We start from the raw sequence: 12,936 nt of genomic DNA on the forward strand, positions 1-12,936 counted from the left end.
ACTGTTCGTCCACGAAACTATATCACGTGCCAACGTGTGTGCCCACCACGTGCGCAGTCGTGTCTCTGGCAATGAACAAGCGGGTGCCCATGGTGTGCTCCGTGAGCAACGCGTTCGGCGCCGACGGCGTACTCCCGGCGGACGGGGTGTGCGACGCCCTCTTCTACGACTCGCTCTACCGCGACGACCGCAACAAGCTGCCCGGACCCTACGACGGAGGCCTCGAACGCTTCCTGGACCTGGGCCGAGCAATGCGGTACACGGGTTTCGGCGTCTCCTTCGACGTGCTGTGAGTGCTCGAACCGCGAGAGGCCGCTCCGAGTGCCGTTTTTATGCGTTGCATATTGCAATCACTCAGTTCAGCCCTTGGGCGCGGCCGGGCAGCCACCATTGACCTTTAGCGCAACCACGTGACGTGACGTCACGACAGCCGGAGGAAAAGCTGGGCCCCAACTCGCGCGGTCGCGCGCGGCCGCAGCCACCACCTGACTCCCGCTCCTCCCGCTAGGGGCGCTGCGCCGGCGCGTGACCTCACGGACCGCGCAATATGCAACGCATTCTTGGCTTAATCGAGCTAAGCCTGGCCATTTTTGTTTACGACCTGTGGTCCGCGAACTTCCCGTGTCTGAATGCGCAAATACCGCTTGGTGCCGACCGTCTATGGGCACGGAGTGTACAGACGATTAAAGTTTCGCACGAGCGCTTGAAAAAAAAATTGTAGGACGCTTAAGCTTCGCCTTCAAGATTGGAACGCGAAAGCGGGCGAGTGGCGCGCCACCTGTCGGGGCAGCGCCGTACATTGCGAGGAGGAGGTCTTCTGTGTTTGCCGCAAGATGGCTCTGCGTGTGCGCCAAGCGCAGAAGAAATGTAGCGGAAACGTACTTCGCTACTCGTTTAACTGCGACTTCTGTAATTTACATGCTCATAATTACCGATATACACCGCAGTAAAACTTTCTACGGCACGTTTCTAAGGCAACACCGCATTCACTAGAGGCGCTTTTGTCCCGCTTTGAACCATCGAACTCATGGCTGAGTGGTAGTGTTTCCGTCTCACACTCCGGAGAGCCTGGTTCGATTCCCACCCAGCCCATCTTGCAAGTTGTTTTTATTTATGAATTGCCTTCCGGGATTTTTCGCTCACGGCCGACGCCGACGACACCGGCTTTTCTGCGACACGAACTCCTTAACGCTTTCGCGTTAAAAACGAGACTTAGCTGACTGCTCTCGCAGCCGCAAGGCGTGCGAACTCCCACAGCGGAATTTAGTCGTACAGGATTTTATTAACCACATGGTTCTAGCTTCGCTTCACACAGATTCCACGACGCGAGTCGAGTCTGCGTAATTTGCTTCTCGTGCGCTTTCATCCTCCCCAGAATGGACGTTCGCAATTTCGACGTGACATTGCCCAGTTTCACGTCCGGCATCGTCGAGCTGTGGAACAGAGGAGTGAGCCACTTCGGCGCACTTCGTGTGTACGGTACCGGAAGCGGAGAGGATGACGTCATCAAATTTCTGTACTTCTTGCAGGTAACCGACGCCTGCTGAGAAGCAGTAGCTTGTACTGGCCGAGATCGGCCACTCCGTTTGCGAATTCTAAGGTGCGAGTTTGTTCGGTGTAATTATCGCGGTTTCATCATCCTCATCACCCTATTTACGTCCAAACCGAAAGACGAAGGATTCTCCCAGTGATCTCCAATTATGCCTGTCTTAATACCCAATTACCCATGTCTTGAGCCTGTAAGTTTCCTAATCTCATCAATTCTTACGGTGTGAAAGAGGGGAAACTGCTTGTAGAAACCACCGGTACAATTGGTTTTGAAATCGCTGTTCATGAACGATCGCCGAAATGATGATTGTGTGCAGATGCTGCCGCGCCACTCTTTACATTATTGTCAAAGATTTAACATATGTCTCCAATCCATAGGTGAGATGCTGACACCCGTGATAGCCAATCACCAACCATCACGGGGAATCGAACCAAATAAGTGGAGGTTCTTCTTCGGCCTTCTTTCTCTCGACCACAGGCGGTAGAAAAGAAGATCCAGGAGACAATGACTGGCAGCCGTCCCTATTACACAGTCATTGGCGTGAGCTACCGTCCAGATGCTTCTTACGAAAAGGTTATACAGCATATGAAGTGAGTTTCCCATTTTCTGTATCATGTAGCAGTCGCTAAAGTAAGCACGACGAGCTACGCACGTCTCTTTAGGAAAGGCTTTAGCTAGGGCCCATGCAACTCAGATTTTACTATTCGAACAAACACGGGCCACGCAAAAATGCTCACATTAGACAGAGGTTCAACTGATTTGAATGGCGTTTGTTGCATTTAAAGAAGAGTGATAAATTCTACGGACTATGAAAAAAACAGTTTGCATTTAGAGCCTCGAAATTTTACCCAAAGAAAACTGCCGAAAGTTAGTGCAATAAAACTATGGATCGCAGCTTTTGTGAGTTTAATTGCACAAAAACTAATTTAACAGTTGTCCTAACTATTACCTGTCACAGCGTCTGAAGTGGATAATGTTGTTATATGAGTTTACTGCTTGCGTGAAATCGTTAACAATGTTCTCGAGAGTTTTGAAAAGTAAAAGTCGTACTGACGAAATACTGATAAACATCATAGTGGTGTAGAATGCATGAAGTTTGTCCGCTTTAGATAACCCGTTAGGTGTAGCTTATAGATATTTGATAAGCCATTTCTTTCTATCTCTCTTTTTTTTTTCTGAGCTGTTCTACAACAGGGTCATTGTAAACTTGAGATTGCTTTTGCGAGAATACTTTTTTCAGCATTTTTTTTTTTTCGAATATCGACAGCCCAAAAGAACATCCGCGCCCTATATTTAGTAGCAGTTACCTTTCTTCCTTTAAATGCGACAAATTTCTTCAAGTTCCGCGCACTGGTTGCCCGGTAACGCAGTTTTTCTTTCCTTTCATGCGTGTTGAATTGGGAGCCTCCAAACTTAAACCTTCTTAACTTAAGCTCCTCTATAAACGCCAGCCCGCCGCAACCTGTTAAGCGCGGCATACAATTCGCACTGCATACCATCCTCCTACTCACGCAGGAAGGTCTTCAAGCCGTTCATATACGTCGTCGTAATTCACGTCGCCTACCTGGATAAGGAGCTCCCGACGTGCCTTATCCTGCCCCCGACGCTGCTGGAGAACCCGGCGGAAGCCACCTCATCTAACCAGCCGTCTGTGGTGAGCGTCCGCTAACTCGCCGTCGAGAAGTGGTCGCGATCGCGAGCTTGGCGCGAAAGGAACAACGTAGACGGGTTTTTTTGGTGCAAGAACTACGGCTTACGACGAACTACCAGAGACGAGACACCCTGCAGTTTCCTACCGAAATCGCCAGAGGGAATTTTGGCACTGGCATCTTTCAGCTATCATGAAAATGATGGGTGGTACAGGAAAGTGAGTTTTCTTTCTAATCGTTAGAAAATCACGGCTTTGCTATTATCGCTGCTCTGTTCTTACTGAAATGTTGCGGGAACATTATCGTACATGTTTCTTTTGTTGTTGTTGTTGGGCTTCAAGTGCTTAGAAAACTGTGTAAACCTTAACCTTTTCTCTTTCATTTTACGGGAATTGTGTACTCAAGTGTTCGAAAATGTGTACCACTTTAATTTCATGTGTGACCTCCTTAAAGCCTGGCACTGCCATTTTGCGGCGGCACGGCCTAGTCAGGCAAATGTTTGCCATTAGCCGTGTCCCCTAAGACAATCTGTGTATTGTCTTAAATAAATCAATAAAGAAAAAAGAAAGAAAGATTCCGTATTATGGTCCAGACCGTTCAATATAACACTTAGCACAGTTACCTGCAAAAAAAAAAAAATATGCAAAGTTGCCTTTCTCCATAAATAAGCTAGCTGCTGCGAACGTGGCATAAACGTGGCTAGCATAAACTTGTGCCGCAGCCTCGCGGCAGCTGCAGCAAGCAGCCGGGATGGTTATCGCATGTTCCAAGGAGCGGGCAACACTGCAGGATAGGCTACATTGACGATATCGCACGCGGTGCGATCGATGTTGGAGGTCACGACCACGCTCTTTCTCTGGGCAGAACGCCGACTGCAATGAGCGAAGCCCGACGCGATCTCGGAGGCCACGCCCTGTATAAGGCCTCTGTCATCGAGCCTTCACGTTTTCAGATGGAGGCGATGCACCACATCGAGCGCATGCACAGCCACGAGCTTCACCTGCCGGTGACCATCTCGTTCACGCTGCGAGCCCGCTTCTACAGGCCAGCGTCCGTGCATAGCACCTCCTTCTACGAGCCGTTCCAAAAGTGCCGGGACTACAGCGGCGACAGCGACGTTTCTCCGGCGTCGGTATGTTCTCACGATGACGTATACAGCTGTGCATGATGTACAGGTGGAATGAGAAAAACGAGAACACTCGACCTAAGAGCATCGTCGCGCTCACTGCCATTGAGAAAATGTAGCGGAAACGCACTTCGCTACTCGTGTAACTGCGACTTCTGTAAGTTACATGTTCATAATTACCGATATACACCGCAGTATATCTTTCTACGGCTCGTTTCTAAGGCAACACCGCATTCACTAGAGGCGCTTTTGCACCGCTTTGAAGCATCGGACTCGTGGCTGAGTGGTAACGTCTCCGTCTCACACTCCGGAGACCCTGGTTCGATTCCCACCCAGCCCCTCTTGCAGGTTGTTTTTTATTCATGAAGTGCCTGCCGGGATTTATCGCTCACGGCCAACGCCGCGGACGCCGACACCGACGACACCGGCTTTTCTGCGACACGAGCTCCTTAACGCTGTCGCGTTAAAATAGTATCTCTCAATCAAGAGCCATACACAGCTACACATGTGTACGGGGAAGGGGGGTGGCCCAGCCTTTCGGAACCGGCAGGAATAGAGTGCAAGACAATGTTGCCATACGAAAACGTACTTGGGTGCCCGCATTTCTTCTTATTCCACCCACCGCAGTATAGCTTAGCATCTATGGCGCGTTGCAATGCGGAGCTCAAGGGCGCGGCCTCATCCCGGCCGTGCAGGCGAAATGCTATAACGCTGTTACACTTAGATTTAGGAGCACTCTAAAAAAAAAAGAACACGTGATCAAAATTAATTTGGAGTCCGCAACTACGGCGTACCTCATAACCTGGTTTAAAGCACGAAATCCTAAAACTTAATTTTAATTTCCTTTCCATTCCCCATTGTGACCATTCCCCATTCCCCATTGTGATTTTTTCAAGCTTACGTGCCAAACCTGGAACACGGCTATATGCATTGACGTCGTAGGGGCCGGGGGGCCGCGATTTAATTTCCACCATCGTGTGTTCCTTGACGCGCACCTAAAGCGCGCTTCGTGGAAGCTTCTGCGTTCCGCCCTCCCCAAGATGCAGCTGCACCAATCGAACCCGCGACCTCGCGCACAGCAGTAGTGCGTGTACGCTGTGAATTAATAAATGTCATTTGTAACAGCTGCGATTCACAATGTACGCCTCGCGGTTGTACATTTAGGCGCTTATTCATCGATTCATCCTCGGTACCACGATAACAAGTGCGTTCCAGTACGAATCTAATACCCCTGTTTTGAATCGACGTACTTGATTTGAAAATATATGTTATATTCCAGTCCAATATACGAATGTTTGATTGTGCATGAATATGCAGGTTTACGTGCTGCGATTATAGACTCTGCCTGCCATGACATAACGTGTAATTTACATGAGCCAAGGCATATTGTTAAATTTATGTGACATGGTCACCTTAAAATCCCGCGGTCACATAGCCTGACCTGTCACATTGCGCTCGAACATAGGCTGCCATTTTTCACGGGCTTTCGAACAGCATTTCTTACGTTGCAGGAAATAAGTCGTGTGTTGCTACCATGCTCATTTTTTTTCATGTTTACGTTTATACTCATACCAGCTCAAGCTATTTAGTATTATGTTGGATATTATATTAGGTATTCGAAAGTCGCATTAATACTGTATACAATTTCGATTGAAAAATGCTGCCTGTTCAATCCTACTTAGCCATACAGCTTAGCTCAAGTAGGATACGCAAAGTACAAACTTGAATTATGCTCTCGCACATTCACGGAACACACTCCGGCCTATACACCATAGCCATCGCGTATGCACGCGCCGAGGCTGTGACAAGCGAACGCTTGAGGTGTGCGTGTAATACACTTCAAATGGTTGCCGCCTAAAACAAGATTGGGTGACGTATGTGGCATGTTGTAAGGGGGGGGGGGGGGGGGTATAAGTGTCCGAGGGCTTTCATCTTCTCGCGGTATTTGAGTTGGGACTCAGTCGATGTGAAGAGCTATCTGCCTCGGTTCTTCCTTTAGATATCTGTGACGTGAGGAGGTGCGCGAAGCTGTCATTTCCGATCACTGGCACGAAAGCAACGGGTGTATTCGCATTACACGATATCCAAAAGGCGCCGAGGCAACCACAAAGAGACGCATTTTTACCGCTGTTAGGGCATAGCGTCGCCCGGTGTCGGCCCCATGTTCCACGAACTTTCCAACAGGTTCTGGCACATTTAAACAGGCTTCCGGCAGGTTTCCCCAAGTTCCAACGGGTTTCCGAGAGTCTTCGCTGTGCTCTAGTAGGTGTCAATTGCCGGAGGAGCCATTTTGCTCACGCTTCGAACGACAGGAAACGCAGAAAGATGTATATAGGCTGGAATAACGTAAGACTATTACAGAGGAGCTGTTTATAGCTAGGATTCCGTGAAATTTTCACGTGTGAGCAAAACTGTCATCATCAGCAATGACTCATGCCCCCTAAGCAAGCAAAAATGTAATGGCTCATAGCCCCGTAAGGCAGAGGCTAAACGCACTGAGAAAAGTGAAGCGAATATAATGCCTGCATTCTTCCTAATCATGCCTGCAACATAGAGAACAGCATCGAAAACTGTGATCATCAATGGCTCATACCCGCGGAAGCAATGGCTCGTACCCCCGTAAGCAAGCAAAAATTCAATGGCTCATAGCCGCGTAGGGTTCAAGTAGTTTGTGAACAGCACGTAGACTCACGAGCAGGAGGCGTTGCCATATACGCAAAGGTGAAAACGTCTGTCCATTTGTCCTCTTGACTCGCAAGTCGACAATGCCAGCTACTGTGGAGATGGATGTCTGTGCCGTACAAACGAAAGACGGAATTGTGATATCCGCTTTGCATATACTCCAGGCACGCCCAAGTGTGATATCGAGAAGTTCATGACCACGCACTTTGCATGGGCTAGCCGTGATGACACTACCCCTCTGATCATCGTTGGAGACTTCACTGTGTACATTTCAAAACCAGACAAGAAATGATTCACTCAGTTTGCGCTGGAAAAGTTTGAAGCAACACACCTCTCCAAGTCACTCAACTACTCAACAAAACGGCCTTGCATACATTTAACTTTGACCAACATTCTAACCAGCACTCTAACAACCAATCAGTGTATATCACAGTAATCACAAAGCTATCGTCACTGCTATTACGAAATGATGAAAATAAATACAGTTACCATCTGTGATATGCTACAGCTTCGCTGGTCATCCACCTTAGCAGAGTGGAATTGCTCCTCAATATTCAATCTGTTTCATTGCGATATTAAATATATGGGCACTCCTGGCGCATTTCTGCTGTCGGCGTCGCCGTGAGGTTCCGTATGAATGAAAGCGTGTGAGGATGAGCCAGCGAACGCGGCTCAATCGTGTGCGCTAGTGAGAAACGCGGCCCGGATACGTGCCCTCTCCTGTGGAGCGCGAGGCAGGAGGGGGGGGGGGGGCAGGCGAGGGAGGGTAGGCGTTCATCTCCGGCGGCTGCTAGGGTGTCTCGATGTCCTCCTCACCCGCCGCTCCACGCAGAATGGACACAACCGCGGCGTCTACTGCGGCGTTGGCCACGCGAATCGCGGACGCCGTAGTAGACGCCTTTGACGGACGCCGCAGGAACGCGTTGCCGGCGCTCGTGTGTCTTGAAAGCGATCTGCGACCTGGCCAAAGGGCGCGCCCGCGCGGGCCTCATCTTCGAAGCGATCTGCAATGTTTGCAGAGTGCGCGTAGTGCCGGTAGCTTCGTATGCGCAGACTTCACTTTCTCTAAAGAAATGTGAAGAACCGCGTACGCTTGGTTGCTATTCAAGAATGCGTTTAGCATGGTTTACGAGGCGGTTATTTGCGGCACTATGTTGCACTATGTGTAATGGGTGGCGCTTCCCCCATGACCACCATTACGCGGGGGCAAACTGGTACCTCGAGCGCCACTTCCAGAAGGACCAGTCTGGGCGGACTGCTCATTAGGACATGCAGTGTCGGCGGACGCCTCTGGTTGCAATCTCGGCGTGTGAAACGACAGCGACTGAAAATGCTAGCTGTCCCAAGTGAAGAATGCGAGGACACGGCCCTTACGGCCGGTAGTGGCGATGAGATCCGCTTGGTAAAAGAACAACTTGGCTATCGGGATTAACAGACAATGTCCAAATCGCAGCCCCAACGACGGAACTCTCAGAGCAGGGGAAGCTAAATTCCTGGGTCATGCTTTTTTGTACCGCCAGAGCTGTAAGACATTACAGGAGACGTAATGACGTCATGGCCGTCATGTTTTGAACACATATTTCTAGCGTGCGGGAAAACGGATCAACATCACAAAATCTCGTTCTGTGACTACAACCTAACCTTGTTCTCTCTGTCGCAGGTTTGCAAGGGTCAGTACGGCTCAAACTTCAACTACTTCAGAGACGGGGAGTCCGCCTTTGCCTATGATACACAGCAAGAACGAACAGTCACGTACGACACGGAATTAACGATCAGAACAAAGGTGACTTTACTTGGTGAATTAGTAAACCGAGTCTGACAAGAGCGTTATCTCTGGGGACACTGGAAAGGCATCGGAGAAGGGGAAATCCCAAAAAATGAGAACAAGATAAAACTGTAGCATTCACAGTTTCTTCCACACTCTGAGTTACTTCGATAAAGTGGTAAAGGCAAATCCGATTGCTACGTAGGCATTATGGGTAGCATATAAACTTTATAAATACTCCTGCTTGTGTCTCGGACATTTTGTGGCTTTATTTATGATGCTTTATATTTCTAAACTTCCAAAAAATCAGTTTTTTTTTTTTTCTACACGCTGAATTCAAGAAGATCCACTGTGCACGTGGCGTAGCCGGCACTTTTTTTCTTAGGAGTGCCATGCGTGTCCCATAGTCCTGTTTGTGACAGAGAAATTATGCAGATCGCATGAACTGTGCGCATCAATTTTACGCGTAGCATCTTGCAGCCTTCTAGCATCGCCGGGAGTTCCATAAAGGGACACGAGCTGGCGCAACATATTTGTGTAAAGCAAGCAATTGTGTGTTTGTGTCGTGTGTGTGCGACACCGGCAGCACGACGGCACGACGACGACGATAGAATGGGAATTTATTTGGTGTACTCCGGCTTGGAAACGTTACAACCTGTTCCGTCACGAGCTGGGCCGGTGGTGCTGTGACTAGTGGTGGGGACTAGTGAAAGGTGATGCTTTGCAGGCATTGTGAAACAATGCCTGCAAAGCACTAGCTGTCACTAGTCAAGAAGGGAGCCGGCAGGTGGAGTAGCACACTGCGGTGCAAAAGTTACAAACAGGGATAACGTGCGTCACAAAAGCTGTAGTTTCGATGAGTTGGCCTATTTTTGTCAAAGCCTTTCAGATCGATAGGTAGGATTTTAACAAAAATAGCCTCACCGATCGAAACGTAAGCCAGCCTTTCGGAATCACCTGAACCCTGTTTGTAACTTTCATGCCACAGCTGTCAGTATGGGCAAGAACAAAGGTCAATTGAAGCGTTGTGATTTTTATAAACGAATTGTTAGGGGTGCGCTACACTATTTTCTGAGACCGAATCGAATACTAATCGAATAGTGCGAGAAGCGGATGGAGTATCGAATACGTTTCGAAACAATTTTTGAATAATGAACAGCCGATATCATAAATAATATAAAACGACGTTCACATTCCAGTATCCTTAAAGTTATCAAGTTTCTGTCATTACATAGTAGGTTATGAAACGTTGTTTATTAAAAGCATAAATGGAGCATTATGAGCATACAAGTAGTTTCCTCGCATGCGCAGGGCTGTTCAGACATTGTGAATGATCGCTGTATACTCATTAAAGTATGGATACTTACGCTACGTGGCCTGCTCCACTACTCCAGTTGTTATGTTTTGAGCGCAGTTGACGTTTTGCAGTATTTACAAGCTATTCGAAAAATATACGCATTAACGAATAGAGACTATTCGATTTGAAGACCGAATGGAATAGGGCACTATTGGATTCGCTATTCGAAAGTTTCGAATATTCGCACATGCCTGCTTGAAATTGTGGTCATGTGACGTCATGCACGGGCCGACCGAGTCATAGCACTGCTTACGCGAGCAAAGAGAATTCTTAAGATATTTATTCTCTTGTTCCATGCATGCGTCTGTCGCCAAATGCGCAGAGTATCTGGTTGTTGCACTAGAGGAGCAGAATTCAATACTGCCATTAGTTGCGTAATTTTTTTCCCCAGAGTCCCCAAAGGAGGTCCAGGCACGAACCTACAGCTATCGACTTACGTTCCGGAAATTAATTGCAGGGTTAAAAGCTAAAAAAAAAAAAGAAAAAACTCGCGAAAGGCACTTGAATATGCCTACACGTGTGAGAATGCGAAAGCATCATACCATTTGGAGACCTCGGAACGTCATGAATGCCCCCGTTTTATACAGTCATGACGTCGCACCACCTCCTCCCCAATGGCTGCGCCGTCACGTGCCCAATGACGCGCGCACTAGGCTCATATTAAGTCAACCAGAACCGTGGAGCCGCCGTGGCGTCGGGGAGGCGTACCCGTCTCCCACCACGGATGTTCGGGTTGGATTCCCACCCACAGCGAAATGTACCACGTCCTATCTTCAAAGCCATTAATTTACGTTGTTTTGAACCTCCCTGAGAAATTTCACACCAATCTGAATATCTTTTCCCGAGTTTATACTATTTGCGCCGTAGGCCAACTTTGGTGCCATCTTTCGGTCATGCCGACACCAAGAGATTTTTGCTGAATGGGGCGTATAATGCTTTTGCATTAGGAAAGGTTTCGCATTAAACGTACCGGATGCGCGCTGTAAGGGGAAACGTACCCGACACTGACGACGTTCTTTGTCGCGTGTCAAAGCTACTTCTTTTTTTTTTAACTGGCACACTACTATTGAAGTAAGTCGACGCCTTTAAGATAACTCACGGTCCCTGCGCCTGAAACTGTGAGCTCATACATGTGGATCGGCTTCCTCCGATATACACGATCCTCGGCGAAAAGCAACGCGCCTGCACTCCCTCAGTTTTTATTAAATTTCACAGAACTATAGCGGGATGTGGACCCGCCGCGGCGGTTGAGTGGCTATGGTGATGTCCTTCTGAACGCGAGGTCGCGCGTTCGATGCCCGTCTGCGACGGCCGCATTGCGACGGATGCCTAGTACGAAAACGTTCGCGTACCACGCTTTGGGTGCAGGTTAATCTAAACAAAAAAAAAACTTCGGCGCTCAAATCTATTACGGAGTTCTACACTCTCCGTGAATCTTCGAGAGGATCAACCCAACAGTTTAATTTCAATTCCTGTCCTGCCTCTGTGCGCGCACAAGTCTCTAAATAATCATGCACAACCAACTCACCCAAAACGTAACGCTTCTCGTTTCAATAGTTGGTTTCGTTGTGATGTGACTCGGTACGTACGGTCGCGTTTAGTAACGCGTCACTGCTGCCCACTACGGTTGCTCTAATTGACCTGCGCCTCGAGACGTAAGCCAAGTCGAATGCCCGTCACTCGCTCGCGGCTCACCCTTTCCACAAATGCTGCCCTCTCCTTCTCGTCGCTTTCAGGTATGCAGGGCAATGCTGGCCTACCCGAACGTGCCGTTCGGCGTCGCCACCTTCGACATCAACCTCGACGTCGCAGACGAGGCGTGCAACTCGTTGCAGATCGAAGCCGGCAATTTCACCCGACTCAAGGTGCTGAGCAGCCTGAACGACTACATCTCCAGATACCACTGGAATTTCGATCAGTGCATGAACTCAATTTGAGCAGCCCCGCGGCGCGTTTTCAACGCGGAGTAATCTGACTTGTCGCAGTGCCCACGGCAAGGCACTGACGGTGTTATAATAAATATTTAGGCACTTTGATTTTCCCAATGGAAGTGGGTGAACACACAGGCTGCGCTTGTCTGCTTCGCTTTTCTTTCCGGTGCTTCGAACATGGGCGCCAATTTAAGCTATCTTGGTGATAGGAACAAATCGCAAGCCAGGTTGAATTCACTATTTTTTATTGACCATTCAGTTTTCACAGGACCCCTAATCTAGACAGGGACGGCTGTCTGTGACAGTGCTACATCGCCCCTTGTCCAACTATACCCGGACGTTGGCAGCACCCTTACAGCAATGGCGGTTGCAAAACTGGAGAACAGCCAGGTGCGTGTGATGGTGCGTAAGCAGGTAGGCACGTACATCAAGGAATGATTTCATACATGCATTAGACAGACAGTTAAGAGAACGCCGGCCAAAATGGTGCTGTCGAAGGGGTTAGACGTTTCGGCTTCCAAGCGGAAGCCTTCCGGCGGGAGTCAAACCTTTTAGCCCATTCAACAACACCGTTTTGGTCGGCGTTCTGTCTTTCCAATATGAATGAAATGCAACCGATCTCTGAGGGCTCATTCTCTTCACGTGGCGCAACAGACACAGGTAAGCAGTCAATGAGTTGATAAGTGATTAGGAGTTATATGGTACTCATCCCTGTTGATAATGGTTCGACGTGGTTGGATAAGGTGCTAAGGAGTGATAAGGGCCTCTAATGGTCGGAGGAGTCCCGATAAGGTTAATAAGGACCGATGAGGGTTCATTAGGATAAGATCGATGGCCATAAGGTTGATGCCTACGGTTAATGGTTGGTAAGGCTCGC

At 48.7% G+C, this 12,936-nt stretch overlaps 1 protein-coding gene across 1 annotated transcript; it reads left to right on the top strand.

Annotated features, from left to right (window-relative positions):
* The first annotated feature begins 71 nt into the window (after positions 1 to 71).
* Positions 72 to 12,196, top strand: LOC126543920 (uncharacterized). The gene is made up of 7 exons (XM_050191059.3): positions 72 to 289; positions 1,376 to 1,529; positions 2,027 to 2,139; positions 3,065 to 3,203; positions 4,151 to 4,330; positions 8,667 to 8,789; positions 11,865 to 12,196. Exons 1-7 carry the CDS (start codon positions 72 to 74, stop codon positions 12,063 to 12,065), a joined length of 1,128 nt encoding a protein of 375 aa, XP_050047016.3. The 3' UTR covers positions 12,066 to 12,196.
* The last annotated feature ends 740 nt before the right edge of the window (positions 12,197 to 12,936 follow it).

Source organism: Dermacentor andersoni, chromosome 10, assembly GCF_023375885.2.
Source record: "Dermacentor andersoni chromosome 10, qqDerAnde1_hic_scaffold, whole genome shotgun sequence".
Lineage (NCBI taxonomy): Eukaryota > Metazoa > Arthropoda > Arachnida > Ixodida > Ixodidae > Dermacentor > Dermacentor andersoni.